General features: G+C 30.9%; 3 protein-coding genes and 1 pseudogene across 4 annotated transcripts in view; 3 read left to right on the forward strand and 1 right to left on the reverse strand.

Moving 5' to 3' along the window:
- LOC105776268 (putative disease resistance RPP13-like protein 1) overlaps window positions 1-307 on the forward strand; it is a 44,345-nt gene extending 44,038 nt beyond the window's left edge. Inside the window, exon 3 of the mRNA XM_052622692.1 lies at window positions 1-307. The gene's annotated coding sequence lies outside the window, so the exon portion shown is untranslated.
- LOC128031959 (putative disease resistance RPP13-like protein 1) overlaps window positions 1-19,732 on the forward strand; it is a 62,962-nt gene that overhangs the window by 32,327 nt on the left and 10,903 nt on the right. The window lies entirely within an intron of this gene.
- Window positions 1,522-3,767, reverse strand: LOC105776263 (uncharacterized). 2 transcript variants are annotated; one of them, XR_001127939.2, is made up of 5 exons: window positions 3,636-3,767; window positions 3,401-3,484; window positions 3,010-3,141; window positions 1,688-2,753; window positions 1,522-1,590 (listed from the first exon to the last, which is right to left on the reverse strand). XR_001127939.2 is itself a non-coding variant. In XM_012598833.2 (4 exons), the coding sequence occupies exons 1-4, from the start codon at window positions 3,741-3,743 to the stop codon at window positions 1,863-1,865; spliced, it is 1,215 nt and encodes a 404-aa protein (XP_012454287.1). In that variant the 5' UTR covers window positions 3,744-3,767; the 3' UTR covers window positions 1,522-1,862. The 2 variants fall into 2 exon arrangements, 1 of the variants encoding a protein (XP_012454287.1); XM_012598833.2 differs by having other exon boundaries at window positions 1,522-2,753.
- On the forward strand, window positions 14,637-15,386 carry LOC128033997 (NAD(P)H-quinone oxidoreductase subunit H, chloroplastic-like; annotated as a pseudogene).

The raw sequence follows: 19,732 nt of genomic DNA on the forward strand, positions 1-19,732 counted from the left end.
GACTCCTTGGGGAAATGCAGACCTTTTCTCAAGCGAAAGAGTTGAGCTGATTCAACCCCTAATTTCTTAGGCTTTTGCTTGGATGAGCTTTACATGGGTACCCTTCCATTGCACCGAAAGCTTTTGTCTTTCATACCATGCTTCTAATTCTGTATAGCTTGTGGGTCTTCGGCATCAAAGTCTGTCTCTATTATTGAGATTCCTCGAACTTTCTTTATTATGTTTGGGAATAATCACTTCTCGATGATAGTTAAGCTAGAGTTATGTATTTATTGTTACGCTAGAGTTATGTATTTATTGTGATAATGTAGCCACACTTTTATATTGTAGTGAAGTTTTTCAGTGGACTCTCGAGTCCCGTGGTTTTTACTCTTTGATTTAAAAGGATTTTCCGCGTAAAAATTGTCTCGTGATTGATGCTTTGTGATTATTCTTGGCTGCTTCTCTGAGAATATTTAAAGTTATTTGTGCTCTCGTAATTGCCGGAAAAAGCTGATGTTATGCTTGCATCTCTTCGGGTTGTGGAGCAGAGCAATCTATAAAAATAAATAAAGAATAAAACATTATCAAACATGAGAAGCTGCAATACAGTGATAAAACCTAAAAAACTAAACAACACAAAATTACCAAAAGTAGTAGCTCCAATAAGTGCAGAAGAAAGCATATGAGATGCTTATAAAGCAAGTTAGAGATGAGCAGAGCATGCATTACAATTATGTATAATGGTAGGCAAATTAAAGGAAATGAAAGATCTAGTATCCCAATAACTAGACCGAGTCAAAGTTTGATGAAAGCTAGATGTGGAACGGCAAAGTTACTTTACTGATTGGCCATCAAATAATCTTACTAACAACCTTTATTCAAAGAAATTTATGATATTATCTACTTGCCACTCCCAACACGACAGGTCTTTAATTCTTCTAAAGCTTCTTATTCTTAAATTCTGTATCACTTTCAGTCCCCCCCCCCCCCAACCCCCAAACACACGCTAAAAACAAGGACTGTTGCACTCTAGACAACCTATAATTCAGAACCTACAGGGCAAATACTGCCCAAAAGCGTCGAGACTCATTTTGATAAATTCCTATGAAAAATACAGTGGCTACAAGCAACCCTTATTTTCCTCCTGTTTAATAAAACTGTAAACTTTGTTATTTATAAGACAACATGTACAAGCTAAAAATCAAACTAAATAACAAAAGAACCTGTGAGATTCAAAGATCAATAGAACAAAATAAAGTATGTACCTTCCCTGTCCAACCACCTAACCAACGACTTCTGAATCCATCGGTGACAAATGGACTTGCATTACTTTCCCCTGCTGCATATAAATGAAAGAAAATAAAGGACCTTTAAACATAGCGATTATATGTTTAGAAGAAAAAAAAAGGGGAAAATATAGATATTCTCACCAGCATTCTTCAGATCACATAAATCAGAACAATGCAAATCAGCCTGAGATTGAAGAGAAACATCCACTTTTGAAAAGCCAACTCTCCGAAAGTGTACGAGAATCAGTCATCCAAAAGAAAAATGGTAGAAAGCCAATCCGGTTCTTTCAAATCCTAAGACTCCATCTTAACTAAACCACTAATTTGGGAAAGAAAATAGTTTTACATATCTTGTTTTCTTCTTTATTGAGTTTAGCATGGGGAAGTCAATAGAAGATGAGACTCAAGTCTTTTACCTCTGCAGTTGCTGAAACATGTGAAATCTCCTCGACCATCTCATGCAAAATTGGATCAGAGTTTTTTGAGCTAGAAGTTGGATAATCAGAAGGTTTATTTTGAGGAGAAAAGTCTTCTGCATTTTCAATTCTATCCCCACCCTGAAACAATCTTCAGATACAGGAGAGTCTTTGACTAAAGATACATCTGAACCACAAGCATGCTGATTATTAAAGCAACTAAAGATAATCCAACATCTTCAAATGCATCAGCCATGGTTAAATCATCCAAATCCGAAAGAAAGTCCATCTCATCACTTGTCTCAGTTGGGCAATCAAATGCGTCTTCTGAGCTTTCCAGACGTGCTTGCTTAACCCGAAGGGCAGCTTCAAGTACTGCTGCTGTAGGCAAAGCTTCTGCACCTGAGTCACTCTTCACTAATTCATGTATTACTAAAGCTTCTGATGCGGCAATAGAGAGTTCGACTGCATCTTTAATATCAGTACTTTTGAGGTTTCTGACAGTGACTTTTTCTATGGAATGCTCACTGCCATCATTGGCGTGATTTGATGATTGTCCACCAAAATTCTCTACATCTCTTGAGATGGAAATCATAGGCAAGGCATTTACTGCACAAGAACTATCTATAGTTTGCATCAAGGCAGTCTTTTCTCCAACATTCTCCACATCTCTTGGGTTGGAAGTTATAGGCAAAGCATTTACCCCACAGGCACTCTCTTCATTTTGTATCAGGGCAGTCTTTTCTGCAACATTCTCCATATCTCTCGGGATGGAAATTATAGGCAAAGCATTTGCCCCACAAGCACTACCTTCATTTTGTATCAGGGCAGTCTTTTCTCCAACATTCTCCACATCTCTTGGGATGGAAATCATAGGCAAAGCATTTAACCAACAAGCACCATCTTCATTTTGTACTGGGTCATTCTTTTCTCCAGCTGGTATTTCAATTTGTGGTAATTGCAAAACATTTTTAGAGCCATGCTGAGTGCAAGCTGCACTAAAAAGTTGACTTTGGTAGTACTGTGAATCACCATCTGATGACAGATTTAGACGGAAATGAAGCACCTACAACTCATAATGCATACCAATCAGGCCAAAAATTCCATTCAAAAAATTCAGGTTCCTAACTAACAAACTTTAATATTAAATGAAAATATGTTTCATAAGTAAAATCTTATCGAACAAAATTTCTTCTGCAAGTCTAACCAACAGATAAAAGTTATTTCTAATTCATAAAAAAAAAAAAAAAAACCCACCTCAAACCCTAATTTTCTTTTCTAATACTATAAAACATAAATAATAGATAATAAAAACAACTTACATCCTTGGAAGAAGGAAAAGAACTAATTGGCGAATTGTCTTCTCCTGATAAGATTAAACAAAAACGATTACATCGAATATTTTCCTTTGGCAGCAGCAATTCTGAATCTTCACCTTCTATACATGAAAACTCCTATTTCAAAAAGTAAAATTATTATTTCACCAAATTTTATGCACAACAGTTTCAAATTTCAACCAAACAAGATAAAATTATCATCTGGCAAATAGAAAAGAAAAACTTAAAGTTACATGAAAACTCAGAATTTCCAAAAGTAATAACGACAACTATTTCAACCAAAGTAAGTAAAATTATTTTCTTGCGTATATGAGAGAAATGCTCAAAAAGAACAAGAACAAATCAAATTGTAAAAACGAATCCCAAAACAGAAAACCTTAAATTGTTGGTGAGAAGGGCTTCTGGGCTGCACTGCGGAACCTGTTATTCGTTGAAGACAAGCTGGAAGCCAAGCCAATTCCTATTATTACAACAAAATTATTTGGTATTATTCTCTTAAACTCAGAATTAATGTTAATTAATTAACAGATTAAAAGTAGAAATAATAAAGGGAAAATATTTATCTTCATTTGCTAAGAAAAGAAAACTTGAAGAAGAAAAGAAATGTTCACCTCGGAAAATTGGGGAGGACGAAACCCTAAGCTTCCCATTTGGACCCCAATCAAATTATAAACAGATTTTTGTCGCACTCGCAACTCATAAGTATCTTTTATGAGCATTTTCGCGCCAAAAAAAATCAGGCTAAGTAGGGTGAAAATATCTTTTAGGGATTGAATTAAAATAATCCTTTATTATTGAATAGGTATCTAAACTTAATAATTATGTTGAACTTAAAAAAGGTAAAAATATCACGACTCTGAATTTTATTACATTAACCCCAAATTTTAATGGAGTTAAAATTTATTATTGGCTTACTTAAAAATACATCTCCTAAAATGGAATTTAAATTTAATATTTTCCTGTAAGTTATTAACAAAGACCGTTGTAGACCTGAAAAAATGCCGTCGACTATTCATTGGACCTTTTTACTCGAAACAGAAAGACATCGTTCATACTTTACTACTTATCTAGTTGTCGTTCCATAATGGAACTTACTTCAGCTCCTCCTCCCGGGGTTTCTAATTCTAACCCAACAACTTTTTCATCCTTATCACTATATTTATTTCTATTATGTAAATCAATGAAATTTAATAATTTGCCAAGGAAATTTTAAAAAATGTATAAATTATTACAAATGTATTACTTAATCAATTATACCTCAAATACATATGATTTTACAAACTGATCAGATTTAAAAACAAAATAAAAAGCTAAAATTATTTAATAAACATATTTATAAAATTTGAATAAATAAATAAATGAATGAGACATTAGCTAAAATGATAACTATAATATCTTAAATTCAAATATGGAGTATTTTTAAAAAATAAAAAATTAAGATATCATCAAAATAATAATATTACTGCTTAATATATATACTTTCAAAATATTCTTCAAATTGAATATCATAGATATTGAGTAATGGAATAAACAAAGATAGCTGAATACAAATACGAACAATCCAATCCAATAAATAAAGCAAACTGTGTTCAAACATTGTTGAAGAACAGTATCTATGCGCTGCAAATGTATTCAGTAGCAGCTTTTCTTCCATAGTCTTTATTGAGTAAGAGGTTCAATGAAATAGGGAGGTTGAGGTTAATGCCTAACACATTAGCTCTAAGGGCAGTGCAAAGGCAAACTGCAGCTTCAATATCTGCCAACCCATGGATCAAACTGCAGCAAACTCAATAGGTTAAGACATACAGCAAGATTCAAAGGATCACATGTACCAAGTTGGCCTGGAGTGTTTGGATATAAATCTTCAGGATGAATAAAAACAGGGTTTCTCAAATCAATATTTATTTAATTGAATTTTTAATCGAAACAAGTAAATGTTTATATATCTCCAACTGTATTGTGTAAAATATTATATATATGTATAATGAGTTTGTGGTTTTTAAAGAAAAATTAAAACTAATGAAAAATAAAATAAAATTATAGGTATACAAGTTTTTTATTTTATTTAAAACGTAAGTTACCAATTTACAAATGAAGTATCAACATTTTTTTAGAATGTCGTTTTCGTCCAAAACATTTTTTTTAGCCTCATATTGATATAGCGGTGTTTTAGTTTATAAGGTGAAAAATAAATTTTATTTAAATTATCATAAGAAAATACTATAATTTATAATCTCCATCAATAAGCTCGTTGAGTTTTTTTTGAGTGTGTCACTTTCAAGAGGGTTAAAATCACTATTTATATGATATTATTACTGTTCACGGATATGACGTCGTAGGTAGGTCCCATGTATGTCTACACATACTATACTCTAAGACTAACACATGTTTTCAAGATGTGAGTTCGTTTGTATGGTTCTACAAATCCACATCATTTGAACTCATAAAGGATGCAAACACTTCATGTGCAAACTTAAGGTGCAGGTCAAGATAAAATCAGGTACTCGGGTGGTGGGTCGGTAATGACGAGTTCCATAACAAAACTTATAGCATTGCAATTCATAAATATCTTGTTCTATTAATTAGAAATGCATTTTTATAAAAAAAATATATTAAAACAATAAGTAAAGAAATTATTACAAGAGATGAGAGGGAAAGGTTGAAGAGCCTTTCCTTCATGCAAAAACTGGCAAGAAATGAATCAGCGAGACAACCCAACAACCACTCAGTACATCGAAGAATAATAAAAGAGAATCGCTGTGAATGACGATATTTATGGAGCACAAATATATTCGGTAGCGACTCTTCTTCCACAGTTATTGAGTAAGAGACTCAGGGCTAGTTTGGATGGGCGGTGTGTTTACCTCCGGTGAGGTTAAAAACAGCGGTGGCGGTGAGATTAGTTACTGTAGCGGTGATATTGAGTACTGTAGCGGTGATATTAGAAACAATGGTGGAGTGTGTGTTTGGATTCAAACGCAGCTGTAGCGGTGAGGTGAGAATGAAAAATGACTATTAAGGACATCAGATTAGAATTGATATATAATAGAAGTTATTTAAATTATTTTACTTTTTTTAAAATTATTAAAATATGCAAATTCATTTAATAAAATATTAAAATGTATTTTCCAATATTTTAATGAATTATATAATTAATTTAAATTATTTATTAGATAAAATGATAATTATTTTTAATTTTTTATAGTTATAATTAAATATTTTTTATAACAATGATAAATATTATTTTCACAAATAATAACATTATACTTGGATCAAATTTTGAAGTATCTAAACGGATGATTTTTAATAAAAAAAATATAGTAACATAAGACATAACAAGTTTCATTATTACTAGAAATTAGGTTATGATACAAAATGTGTTTACAAATATTGATTCATTAAACTAGTTGCAATGGTTTCCCTTAACATTGTGATTTCAAGGTCACTTTCTCTGTTAGAAGAACTCGATTCACCTCTGTCAAACTGGCTTGAAGAGACTGGCATGTCCGGTATATTCTCAAATTCTCGAAAATCCTCATCATTTGACCAAGCATGTCTTCGAATGTAATTATGCAAAACCATTGTTGCAATAACTATTAAAACTTGCTTGTCGAATGAATAACTTGGAATATCTCTTAATATTGGCCATTTTTTTTCCACACTCCAAATGTTCGTTCAATCACAGAGCGTAACGAAGAATGGGCATGATTAAAGATTTCTTTTTTTCCAGATACTTGATGATTACCTCGACGAAAATCAGGTAAATGATATCGTTCCCCCCTATATGGACCTAGAAAACCTGCCATTTGTGGATATCCGGAATCCACAAGATAATATTTTCCTGCAAAAAAAGTAAAACATAATATCAAGTTTAAAAATAAATTAAAAATTTTAATATTTTTTATGTAAAAAGTAATTAAAAAATTAAAGTTCGACCTGGTGGAGGGTGTGGAAACTTCAACTCTTGCTTTCTAAGTGCTTGCAAAAAATTCTACTATCATGTCTTGTTCCTTCCCAACCAGAAATGCAAAATAAAGCACATGTTTAAGTCACAAGTCGCCATAATATTTTGAGTTGGTTCACCTTTCCGTCCGATATAAGGTATTTGAGAAGAAGGCGAAATGCATGCTTTTATGTGTGTTCCATCTATGGCCCCAATACAATCCTTTAAAATAAATACAAGTAATGAGATAAAAGTTAGAAATAATTTATGTTTTAAAATATAAAGATTGTGTAAATTTTACCTTAAAGTGAGGCCAATATCTTGTATCATGTCGAATATGGTTCGGTACTTCCTCGAATTGACCTTCAATGGGTTTAATCGTGTCTATTCCCATTCGAGCAAATATATGCAACATATCAGTAAAAATTCGACTAACAGTTTCCCCAGATCGTTGAAATCGCTCTGTTGCATTTGAATTTGATTCTCTATTTCCAAGAATGTACAATGATAATGCTAACTTCTCCATCGCCAATACTTTCCTATTCTTTAAGCCATAATTTGTTTGCAAATCATGCAACAATCTGTGAAATATATTTTTTGGCATCCTAAAACTAATCATGCAACGATCATCGTGCCCATTTAATACTTCGTCCACCCACATTTGACCAGTATAATTTGAATCCATACGAGGTTGCATAGTGAAACAAGTTTCATGGTGTACCAATACACTGCTTAACACATATTCTTCCTCATTATGATAATTGTTGTGCTCAACTTGGGTAACAATTGTGGCTATTCTTCGTTGAGCTTCTTCACTTAATTCAGAGGTATCATAATTCATATCAAAACTATTATACATATTGTTAAATTCATCCATAACCTGAAAAAGTAATCAAATGAAAGTAAATTAATATTTCGTGACATTCTATACAACACAGAAACTTGATTAAAAGCATAGCATAAAAATACCAAACATAAAAAGTATCATATGTTAGTTTTACAAATAAAAAAGTAGTATAGTTATATTACAATAATAATTCTAAGGAGCTTATGGTGGAGGTGGTTGATGGTATGGTTGGAAGGGAAATGAGGATGTTGCTACCAAGGACGAAAATGATGCAATTGGATTTTGTTCAGCATACTCGCGTCGAAGCCACCAAACCCTATCATCTGGATCTAAGTTCAAAAACACTTCTCGTTTCATCGGTATTTGGAACATTTTGGTGGCAAAATAGTACAGTTCATCTTTTTTTGGAATTTCATCTCCCAAAGCATGCAAAGCATCTATTGCATTTGAAATAGTATATTGAGAGTGTGGAAAAATAATTTCATTCACTGACTTCCTTGGACTAGACATGCTCTCACACAATTTCTCAATCTGGGTAGTTAATGTATTTCTTGATGGTTTTCTACTTGAACTTGATTTTTTTCCTTTACCGTGTACAACCCCAAGTGTTTGCTTTCTTCGATCAGAGATTTCATGAAAAGGGTTTGATGGTACCTTATCAGGAGGAATACCTTCATTCTCGTTACTATGTTCATCTGAATCACCAAATCCCTCATTAGGTGCATCATCTCCCATAGGAACCCCACTTGGAAGAACACCAGACGAAGGTGCTCATGCGTTCTCTCTAGTGGCTACAATGCCACCAAACATTTGCCACATTAACTCATTCAATCGTGGTTCAATTCCTTTATTCTTAAATCCTTTAAAATCAGGATTTTCCTACATAACATGTTAAATTTAAATGTTATACTAAGATTTTTATAATTGTAAATTATTAATTTCAATAAACTTTATGCATTAAAATAATGATAAAGTTAACACTAACCTGTATTTTTGCAGCCCACCATTCTTCCGTAGCATCGACCGTCTTTTTAGATGGACACCATCCAATACCTGTAGATTCTTTAAGCAACTCCCTCCATAACCTCCATTCCTTTTTTAATGTATCCCACTTATTTTTCAATTGAGGTTTTCCATAATTTTTTTGTGTTTTTGCTTGAAAAAGAGCAATGACATTTTCCCATCCTTTTGAGTTTAGATGAGTTGTCGGTCTATTACCAAGATTGACTTCATTCACGCAAAGTTCACAAAATATCAACGTCAGCTCATCATCCCAAACAGCTTTTGTTGCTAAGCTACTATCTCCGTCCACAAAATTTCGTGTCTTTACCATCTATTGTCATTGATATAATTAGGTCAATGTGCTAGCATTCACCAAGAAGCATAGAGAACATATATAGTCTATAAGTTATTTTAGACGTCTCCCAATGCTAATCTTTATCTAGCCACACCCAAAAAAAACTGGCACCTTAATTGAAGCTTCAACTTAATGGAAAAAGTGAAAATGAATACAACAAAAATATAATTTTCAAGTCTCATATTTACTCCATTTCTGATTCTCTTGGACACAAGACATATTTATATGGATATCAGACTTAAGTCTCTAGGCCAAACTAATAAAATTAAAGAAAAAATCTGCAAAAACCATTGGTTCATGTTTATTGCTTAAAAATCTATCTACAATACAATTTCTTCATGTTTCATCAAATAAAATCAACAAATGCTAATTTTTTATCTATTTTAGAATGATTTGACAAAACTATAAATTAAAATACTCAAATAAATTTTCTTCTAAAGTTGGAGGACTAAAAAGGTTATTATGCCGAAAAAGAATAATAATAAAACAGATAAAATGTTTATGTTCAAAGAAGCATAAAATTAATACGTGTAATTCACAGGAATTTGACTCGGCGGAGCCACTGAGGGGAGAAAAAAAAAAGAAAGAAAAAGTCTTTCGTTCTTTGTAATATTGGCGTAGGCAAAATAAATCCATTAGGCTTCAAAGATTGAAACTAATCGATTATGGCTTCCTTGGAGATTATGCAGGTCAGTTCGCTTCTTTCTTTGTTTAATTCTTTTTTTTTCTGATACTTTTTTTTCTGATTATTTGAAATTCAATGTGATTTTAATATAGGAGCAAGGCAGTTTTTCATTTATTCTTCTTTTTCTGTTATATTTTTGTGAATAATATTTGGTGAATATGTTTTGATCTCTGTTGTAATTTGTTAGATTTAATCATATTCATTTTTTATGTAAATTTTTGTGGATTAATTAATGGAGTTTTTTTTATAAAAAGATATGTAGGCACGGATCTTTCCTAGCTTTGCTAAAAAAAGTATGAGGCATTGGTTATATTCAATTCCTCATATGTTGATAGATTGGTGGATTGTTATATTGAAATTGTATCAAATCCAATTGGTTCTATGTTCTACCTTCATGCTACTGAGTTTGCAGCAAATTTTTTTGGGTTCATTTTTCTATTTCTCAGGTATCTTTGGTTATATTTCGCATGTTCTATCTATCTTGGAATTGGTAATTATATGTTTGTTGAAATTCACTGATTAAGGTAGTTTTATTGGATTGTATTTTAAATGTTGGTGACTATTTGGGAGTAAATTGCGCGTTTGTATCGATTGGGAAGGATGATGGAATTAAAGGTGCTTGAAAGGAAATCTTCCTCGTGTTCTTTGTAGTTTTACTTCCACTCTTTATTTTGGGATTGGATTTCGATAATGTAATTGTGATAGTTCTTGAGTCTTTGTTGACATTGATTTAGTACTAAATGGTTCGGTGATAAGAGTTGTACCTTACAGTCGATCCAACTCTTTGCTTATGAAACTTATTAGGTAATAAAAGAATATGCATAATGTAATCTTAGAATTGTATTGAAGCTTATTGCGTGTCCCTTGATGGAGTTAGTCATTTGATTTCTAGTTCCTATTGAATTCTAGAAACTTTTTACGGGAAAAGATGGCGAGCTATCTGTTCTCAAAAGACTTGCTGCTGGAGCTTGTGCTGGCATGACATCTACATTTGTAAGTGATTCAATAATCAAGTGTTCTTATATTATTGTTTAGTGCAAGTTTTCTGGTTATGAATATAACTTAAGTGATTTTAGTCTAAAATTTGCATGTTCATTAGTTTTTTTAGGAGTTAATCAGACTCATGAAACTTTGGGCCAATGGTGTGTTGTGTTCATGTCATTCGGGGTGAAAGAGATGGATTTGGAGGAAGATGATGCTATTGATGGTGGTTTGTAGTATGTGAGAAGAGCGATAACTAGTTTTCATTCAATTGTGGTATGTTTTATCCTTAAATAAGTCACTGTGCCTGGCATTTAAGTTTCCCGCTTTACATCATTGACAGGAATGGATCGAGGCATATGGGGGCAGTTCACTCCTCAAAACAATTTATAAGGCTCTAGATTAGGTGAGTGTATGTTCGAAATGACTAAATGCAAGTCTCAGCAGCTGGTAATTTTAAATACCCGATTATGCAGGTTGTGAAACTCTCAGAGTGCGAAATTTATAGTTATAATCCTCACTCTGATGCAGATCCCTTTCTGGAGAAATGATCAATGTAAGTGTGTATTATATTAATACTTTAGTGAGTAATCAGTGGACCATAATTGTTCAGTAACTGTTGTGGAGTTATATTTTCAGATGGTCATTCAGTTTCTTCTTCTACAATAGGAAACTAAAGCGTGTAGTTAGTTTAAGCTTTTCTTTGCTTAAGGTGGGTCTAATTGTGTTTCGTGATATTTATAGTTATGTGTAACTTGTGTTAGGCATGAAGTCATATAGCAAACCCGCTAAACTTGTTCATATTACTACAAGCTTTTCTTTGTTTCGTTTGTTTAGTTGTGCTTTGTTTTGTTTTTGATAGTTTTAGTTTTTGAGGGTTTGAGACATGAATACAACATTCTTGGAGACATGAATATGGATGGTATTATTCTTGATTTGTTTTTTATTTTATCGGTCTCTTTCATTAGATAATAATGTTTTAATTATGTTGATTTATATAGGTTAGAAGGAGAAAATCGGTGAAAGAATGAAGTATCTCGCAAGATTTAGTACCGGATGTAACAAAATCACGACAAAGTGGTATCTTTGAATGAAATCATCAATTATGTTCAATCTCTTCAACGGCAAGTAGAGGTAAAAAATAATGGAGAAAGAACATATGGATTTGTGTTTAAAGGAAAAAGCGAAACTACTTTCATACAATTCAAACACATATATAGAGTAGAAAAAGAAGGGTTTTCACTTACCAGATCAAAGTTGAGAACAAGATTGATAGGATGAGTAGAAAAATATAGCTTCTTTGAGAGTCTGCTCTACTGTTACGGTGGAGTTTTGTTACTGTCAATTGAAGAGCAGGGTTTTTTGCATTTTGGGAATGAAATTAACTTAATTTTTAAGGATAAAATGGTAAAATAATAAATAAAAGTAAGACTATTTTTGTCTGTTATAATGTCAACTGCTCAGTTAGCCTCAATGAAATAGGAAGGTTGCGTTTAATGTCTAACACATTAGCTCTAATGGCAGTGCAAAGACAAACCGTAGCTTCAAGATCAGCTAACCCATGGATCAAACTACAGCATGGTTAGGTTGGTACGTTGCCGAGGTTGAGATTCACCAAACCACCCAACAGATTAAGACATACACCAAGGTTCAATGGATTACAGGTACCATAGTAGCTATGAGTGCTACCATTGTTAGGAAACTTGTATCCAGGAAACAACAGGGTTCTGAGATTTTGTCGGATAAAAAGAACCGTTTGAATTATTATCGATGTTATAAGAGCTAACTAAAGCAAAAAAGAAAAGGTTAAGAGAGAAAAATAGAGCAGTCGATGCCTTAACATTTGAAGCCATTTTTTCAATAGAAAATTACGAATCATAATTTATATTTATTTACGTTGATGAGTAGGTGAGTGTGAGATTGTAATCATTCAGGTAAATTATTAAATTATTATTAAGTTTACAAAAAGTTATAAAATGATCATTAAACTATCAGAAAGTTTTTGTTTATGTTATTAGATTGTTAAAATTGTCGTTGTATGATAATCTCTGTTCACACCCCCTGCACCAATTGAAAACTTTTTTTCTCCTTCTCTTGTATAGTTTAATTTTTTTTATGAAACAACTTTGAACGTTAAAAATTTGAGAACCAAAATCCAAACAATTTTTTTCGTTGATCTCTGACACTAACTGTCAGATCAATTTAGATTTAAGGTATGTTATTCTACTCGTTGATGGGTACTGATCCACTATACTGATTGTCATGCCTAATTTTTTAAAGAAAAAAACCTTAATAACTTAGTGACTTAAATAAAAATTTAAATTATGTATAATAATATACTTATTTATGAACCAAAATCCAAACAACTGACGAACTGATCTCTAGTACTGACAAATTGATGATTATAAATTAGATTAAAATATTTATTTTATACTATATATTTTTTCTATTGTGTAAATAAATTAAAATTAATAATTTCTAAGGAAATTTTAAATATAAATATATAAAAAATTATTACAAATGTATTACTTAATAAATTATATAAATAATATATATGTCAAAACAAACTCAAAATTTAACAAAGCAAGCAAAACACTAAAACCTTAACAAGGTTTTGTATTTTCTTTAGAAAAGAAGTTTTAACGGAGATAAAAGAAAAGTTGCAAATGTTAAAAGATTCAAACTTTACACATAATAAACATCACTTTTAAAGATGATTGTATGAAAAATTGAAATAAGTTCCAAATTCCAACCAAGCTTAAGTAATGAATTTGTGTTTTATTATGGAATAATGAAATGAAAATCCCATAAAAAATAAAGTATTGCTACTGTTGGGGTCGACTTGTATAAACAACGAAATAATAAAAGTGAGGAAGAACAAATGCAAATATTTTACGTCAAAAACCCTCAAAGAAAAAAAAAACAGGAAACTAATTAAATTAAGTTCTTTCTTTGGCCTAATTATCGATTAGTAGATTTAGCTTGGATGAATCAATATTGGTTTAATAGCAGCCGTTTCAATATGATAAGGATCTGTATGGATCCGCTTCTGAAAATTCGTTAATGGTACATTTTTCCTATATTATGTATGTATCATGTCGGGCTTATGAAAACAAATAGATGGTCACAAGGATTGTCTTACATTTTATTCTGATACACGATACTAATTTAATGACATACATATCAATTAGATAGACAAATGAATCAACAAAATCCTATTTGAACTCTCAAATTTTCTGTTTTGTAGAAATCTCTCACTCTTTTCTATCCCTATACGAATCAAATCAAAACCCAGATTGATTTATTTTTTTGAAAAAATAAATAAAGTTCATAATGAACTTAAAATCACCGTGTATAAAAATGACCGGTATTATTATTACTTATTAGTAAAATTAGCATTCAAAAAAGGGGGGAAATTTTTTGGTTTTATGGCACAAAATTCCTTCATCTCAGTTATTTTTCAAGAAAAAAGAGAAGAAAACAGGGGATCTATTGAATTTCAATTAGTTAGTTTCACCAATAAGATATGAAGACTTACTTCACATTTGGAATTGCACAAAAAAGACTACTTATCACAGAGAGGTCTACGTAAAATTCTACAAAAACGTCAATAACTGCTATCTTATTTATCAAAGACAAATAAAATATGTTCTAAAGAATTAATTGGTGAGTTGGATATTCGAGAATAAAGAAATCGTTAATTAGCAAATTTTGAATTAGTCGATTTATTAGATTTTTATTTTGATGTACTTGTTTTCCTTTTCAACAATTCATGTAAGAATGAATCGAGCAAAAACTTATGAATCTATCAGCTACAGAAAAAAGACCTTATAATAGTCAATATGGGGCTCACCACCCATCAATGCATGGTGTTCTTCGTCTCATCGTTACTCTAGATGGTGAAGATGTTGTTGACTGTGAATCAATATTAGGTTATTACACAGAGGAATGGAAAAAATTGTAGAAAACCAAACAATTATACAATATTTGCCTTATGTAACGCATTGGGATTATTTAGCCATTACGTTCACAGAAGCAATAACCGTAAATGGACCAGAACAATTGGGGAATATTTAAGTCCCTAAAAGGGCCAACTATATCAGAGTAATTATGTTGGAGTTGAGTCGTATAACTTCTCATCTATTATGGCTTGGGCCTTTTATGGTAGTTATTGGTGCACAAACCCCCTTTTTTTCTATATTTTCAAAGAAAGAGAATTAGTATATGATTTATTTGAAACTGCCACCTATATGACAATGATGCATAATTATTTTCGTATCGGAGGAGTGGCGGCCGATCTACCTTATGGCTGAATAGATAAATGTTTTGATTTCTATAATTATTTCTTAACAGGAATTGTTGAATATCAAAAACTTATTTCGCGAAATCCTATTTTTTAGAACGAGTTAAAGGGATAGGCGTTATTGGTGGAGAAGAAGCAATAATTTCTATATATACCAAGACTCATTTTTTCTTTTACACACCCCAAGAATTCTCAACTTGTTTGTTCTCTCTTCCTTTTGAATTTACAAAGTATTTTGTGTTATAATTTTAAATTTTTATTTCCTATTTTATAATTAAAAAAATTATTGAATCACAGAGGATACACTATACAATGAAATACCCTTACAAACATTGTCAGACATGCCTCAAATTATTCAGGAAATTACCACCCACAAATAGTGCATTTCAACCTTTCTTAAATCAGGAAATTTCTCATAATGAAAAACTACAAGATTTTTGGCTTACAACACCAGTAGTTTGAAAAACAAAAAGCAAAAAGATTTTATCTTACCTTTCTTTCTCCTAGGGGTATTTTCGGCACTGTTCTAATAAAGATTTTTTTAAAATTATAATATTTTTATTCTAAATATATTTTTTCTATTTTTATAGAAACATAATTTTTAATTACTTTTTCCTATCCTATGAAAGTTTTTTAATTTTCTATTTTCTAGAATAATACTTAATTTACAAAATACATAAAGTAAATTTATAGAACTTTTAGAAGGGTTAATTATGTAATTTGGCTCTTGAACTTGTCTCAAGTTACCTAGTTGGTATCTAAACTTTTTTAGACCTAGTTGGTATCCAAAGTATTCCGTCGTATAGATCGGTATTTATGCACTAACATGGTTAGTTTGTGCTGATGTGGCCTTATTAGTTAATCTGATGGTGACACGTGGTAGTCTCTTACCATGCTATGTGACAAATAAAAATAAAAAAACAAAATATATTTAAAAATATATAAATTAATAAAAAGTTTTATTTGTTTCAAGTCAAGAAAAAACCTGGAAAAATAGCATCAATTTGTCCATATTTGTTCTAGATGTATTTTTCAGTAAATTTATATATTTTATTTTATTTAATAAAATATCAATTTTAAAGTTATTAACGTTTTGAAAATATATAAAATATACACGTTATCCAAATGCTTTTTAATTTAGACAACGTGTCTAGATGCATTTGAATTTGGACAACGTGTTCAAATTCATTCTTGATGTCAAATATTTTTTACTCTTTTATTAATTTATATATTTAAAAATTTAAAATTTTATATATTTTAGTTTCAAAATAATAAAAACAACCTAATGTTTTATTAAAATCTAAAATATATAATTTATATATTCTTTATTTCTTTATCATGATATCAATTTTGTTTCTTACGAAATATAATCTGAAACACACTCCACGAAAGTTAAAGAAGGATTCCATGTTTTAACCTACACTAGACCAGTTCAAAATCTCTAATTTTGTGCTTGGTTTCTGTAGTATATAATATATATAGATTTTGTAGTATATATTATATAAAGTATTTTCAAATAAAATATATTATTATAATTTTATGTTATTTATAATACATATATACATTCATACAACAATAGTATAGACATATAATATGTAGATATAATGTGGAAAGGAAAAATAAATTAATATAAAGAAAGGAATGTTGTAGTATGTGCCATTGATTTTAATAGAAGTCGCACCTTTTATTTCAAATTTAACATTAAAAAGTTGTTTCTTATCATGAAACATTATAATTATTTGGCTTCGTTACTTTGTGAATAACTGTATTACGTCATAAAGGGTCATTTAAGTAATTATTCATGTGCTATAAATAGACCCTTAGATTGAAGACTTAAATGAATTTTAGAAATATTTAATAATAATTACGTTGTTCTAAGCTAAGACAAAGATATTGTATACCGAACTATTATTTCTTGATTGTCTTGCATGATAGAGGAGAAATAAATAGTTTCTAAATGTCTTATCTTTATAACTTTATAAAAAAAATTTGCTCTTTTATTATCACTCAAAATACCACAACTTCGCCATATAATTTGAAAATTCTACCAAGTTCATGTCATTATATTCTTATGGGAATCTTGTTAACGAAGACCATTGAACAACCCCTATCTATTTTTCTCAAAAGTTTCAATATAAACTACTGAATGCAATAGCTTTCAAGAAGTTTTTGGACATGGAGTTAAAATTGCTTCACTTGTTTCAAAGCAATTCTAGGCTTCTGGTCTTTAATGGCAATTCTAATGTGTTAACCTTATAAACTACTTTTTTTTTAAATAATGAATAATAATTCATATTAGATTATATTGTTGGTGCATGGAGATAAAAATAAACTTACGAGAAATTAATAAAAGTTTCAAGGTGTGTATCAATGCCACTTTTTTAAGGTTTTATTCTCACCCACCTATGTTATGGTGAGCAAAAGAGTCACTGTCAAATGAACCTCGATGATTGATTGTCTACGCTTTGCACTGGCGAAAACAATCCATTAAGCATTGAGCAAAGCATAGCAATGATATAATTTCTATAAAATTTTATACAATAATTCTTTACAGAATAATCTAGGAATATAAAAGATGGTGAGAGAATAGAAAGAAACTTAGTTCCTATGTTTTTGGGTATATCCTACAAATGAAATTCATCTCCTATTTATAGGAGGTCTCATGTCTCTTCATAGAGACACAACTACCCAAATGAATAGTCATATATTTATCCATAAACAAAATTATTCAATAGGTGCGTATTTACTTGAATAATTATGATCCTTTCTTATTAATCAAGTGGTATAATTTGAGTGGACTCTCAAGTCCTGTGGTTTTTACCCTTTGATTTAAAGGGGTTTTCCATGTAAAAAATTTGTGTCTCGTGCTATTGATGCTTTGTTGTTTGTGTTTTTTTTAGAGAATATTTAGAGCTATTTGTGTTGTTGTAATAACCGAGAAAGAGTTGTAGTTATGCTTGCATCTCTTCGGTTGTGGAGCAGAGCATTCTATGAAAATAAATAAGGAGTAAAACATCATCAAAATATCAAATATGAGAAGCTGCCCGGTTTCACCTTAATATTTCAAAATTCGAGTTGGAAGAAGATGGTACGTCCTCAATTAAAGGCTAACTTGGAGGGCTTTCGATGATTTATATTCATTTTCACAAAACTCAGGTTGGCAGATTTCGTCATGGAGAGAGAAACATGGCGGTCCAAGGGATGAAAACAAATGTGCAATTAATTCCCTATTCTTGCCATTATTCCATGGAACCATACACCATCGGAAAATATCTCCTTCGAGTCCTTTGACTTGATTTGCTTCTTTCGCAAACCCAACACCATAAAGGAGAAATGCTGCGACATATACAACTCAAATATTCACTTCTGATTCAAAATAAAGATGCTTGAACTACTGAAAGAGGATTGTACTTACGTCAAGCATAGTTCAAATTTCTTGACTCCAATTCTCAGAAATAGTACAACTTGAACCCAGATTTCTTACGATCACAGCATGCAAAGTGCTGAAAGGAAGAAGCTTCCCTCCTTACTATCCAGTTACTTGGCCGCAATAAATATAGGATTCAATTTACAGATATATAAAACAGAAAATTAAAACAAGGGGAGAATTGAGTAGCTACAAAATTGTTAAAAGTTAAACCAGATTTCTTACCAAATAATTTTTTTTTAAAAAATTATAAAAAAAAGATATATTAAAATTAATATAGAGTTATAAAAATTATAAATAAAAAAATCATAAAAACTTGAATTGAACCGGTTATCCTTAAATTGGTAAAGGAAACAGTCCGAGAAAAACTATTAGACTGGCTGATCTGGAACCCGGTCATTGAATCAACTTTTTTGTTTTTTTTTAAATATTTTTATCAAACCAAAATTTATTTATCAAACTATTGGCACACATATTTTAACCAAGGTTTTCAAAATCAGAACCAATAGTCAAACCTATCAAACTACTAGTTTGTTAATTTGACTGATTTGTCTAATTAAATAAAAAAATTCAAAAAACAATTATAAAAAATCGATTTAATTATCAAATTCCCAGGCCAACTAGTCTAATAGCTTTCATCGAACCAATACCTTTGTCAATTTCAATATAATCAGTCCAACCAACTGGTTCGATCTAGTTCAAATTTTTATGATTTTTTTTATCATTTTTATAAGTTTATATCAATTTTCATAATTTTTTATATTTTTTTATCATTTTTTGAAAAAAAATATTATATTAAATTAGAAGTCACCACGTGTCACCATTTGTTTGGTGCGCCAATTTATTTCAACGGTAAATTTGATCAATAACAAAAATATTTAATGGAGGGGCTTAATTGATTTTTAATTAACGGTAAGAGCTTAATTGGGTGCATATTTAATACAGTGATGTCGCGTTTAGCTCATTGGGACGCCATGCATTGCATCATCGAGACTACAAATTCTTCTCGTTAGAACGTGGTATGTCATATCATTGGGACATCGGTTCTTTCTCGTCATGATGTTGATTCTATTTTTTTTCAAAATGTGAGATGCACTCTACGAAGATTAAAGAGGATTCCATGTTCCAACCTACACAAACCAACACGAAAGATTAGACCTGTTCA

Source organism: Gossypium raimondii, chromosome 10, assembly GCF_025698545.1.
Source record: "Gossypium raimondii isolate GPD5lz chromosome 10, ASM2569854v1, whole genome shotgun sequence".
NCBI classification, from domain to species: Eukaryota; Viridiplantae; Streptophyta; class Magnoliopsida; order Malvales; family Malvaceae; genus Gossypium; species Gossypium raimondii.

What these genes read in the sequence shown, in the direction of transcription:
- LOC105776263 (XM_012598833.2), bottom strand. Translation starts at nt 3,743, where the DNA reads ATGCTCATAAAAGATACTTATGAGTTGCGAGTGCGACAAAAATCTGTT. An exon ending in GTCCTCCCCAATTTTCCGAG is followed by an intron (nt 3,485 to 3,635) that starts GTGAACATTTCT and finishes TTGTAATAATAG; the next exon opens with GAATTGGCTTGGCTTCCAGC. An exon ending in CTTCTCACCAACAATTTAAG is followed by an intron (nt 3,142 to 3,400) that starts GTTTTCTGTTTT and finishes TTTTTGAAATAG; the next exon opens with GAGTTTTCATGTATAGAAGG.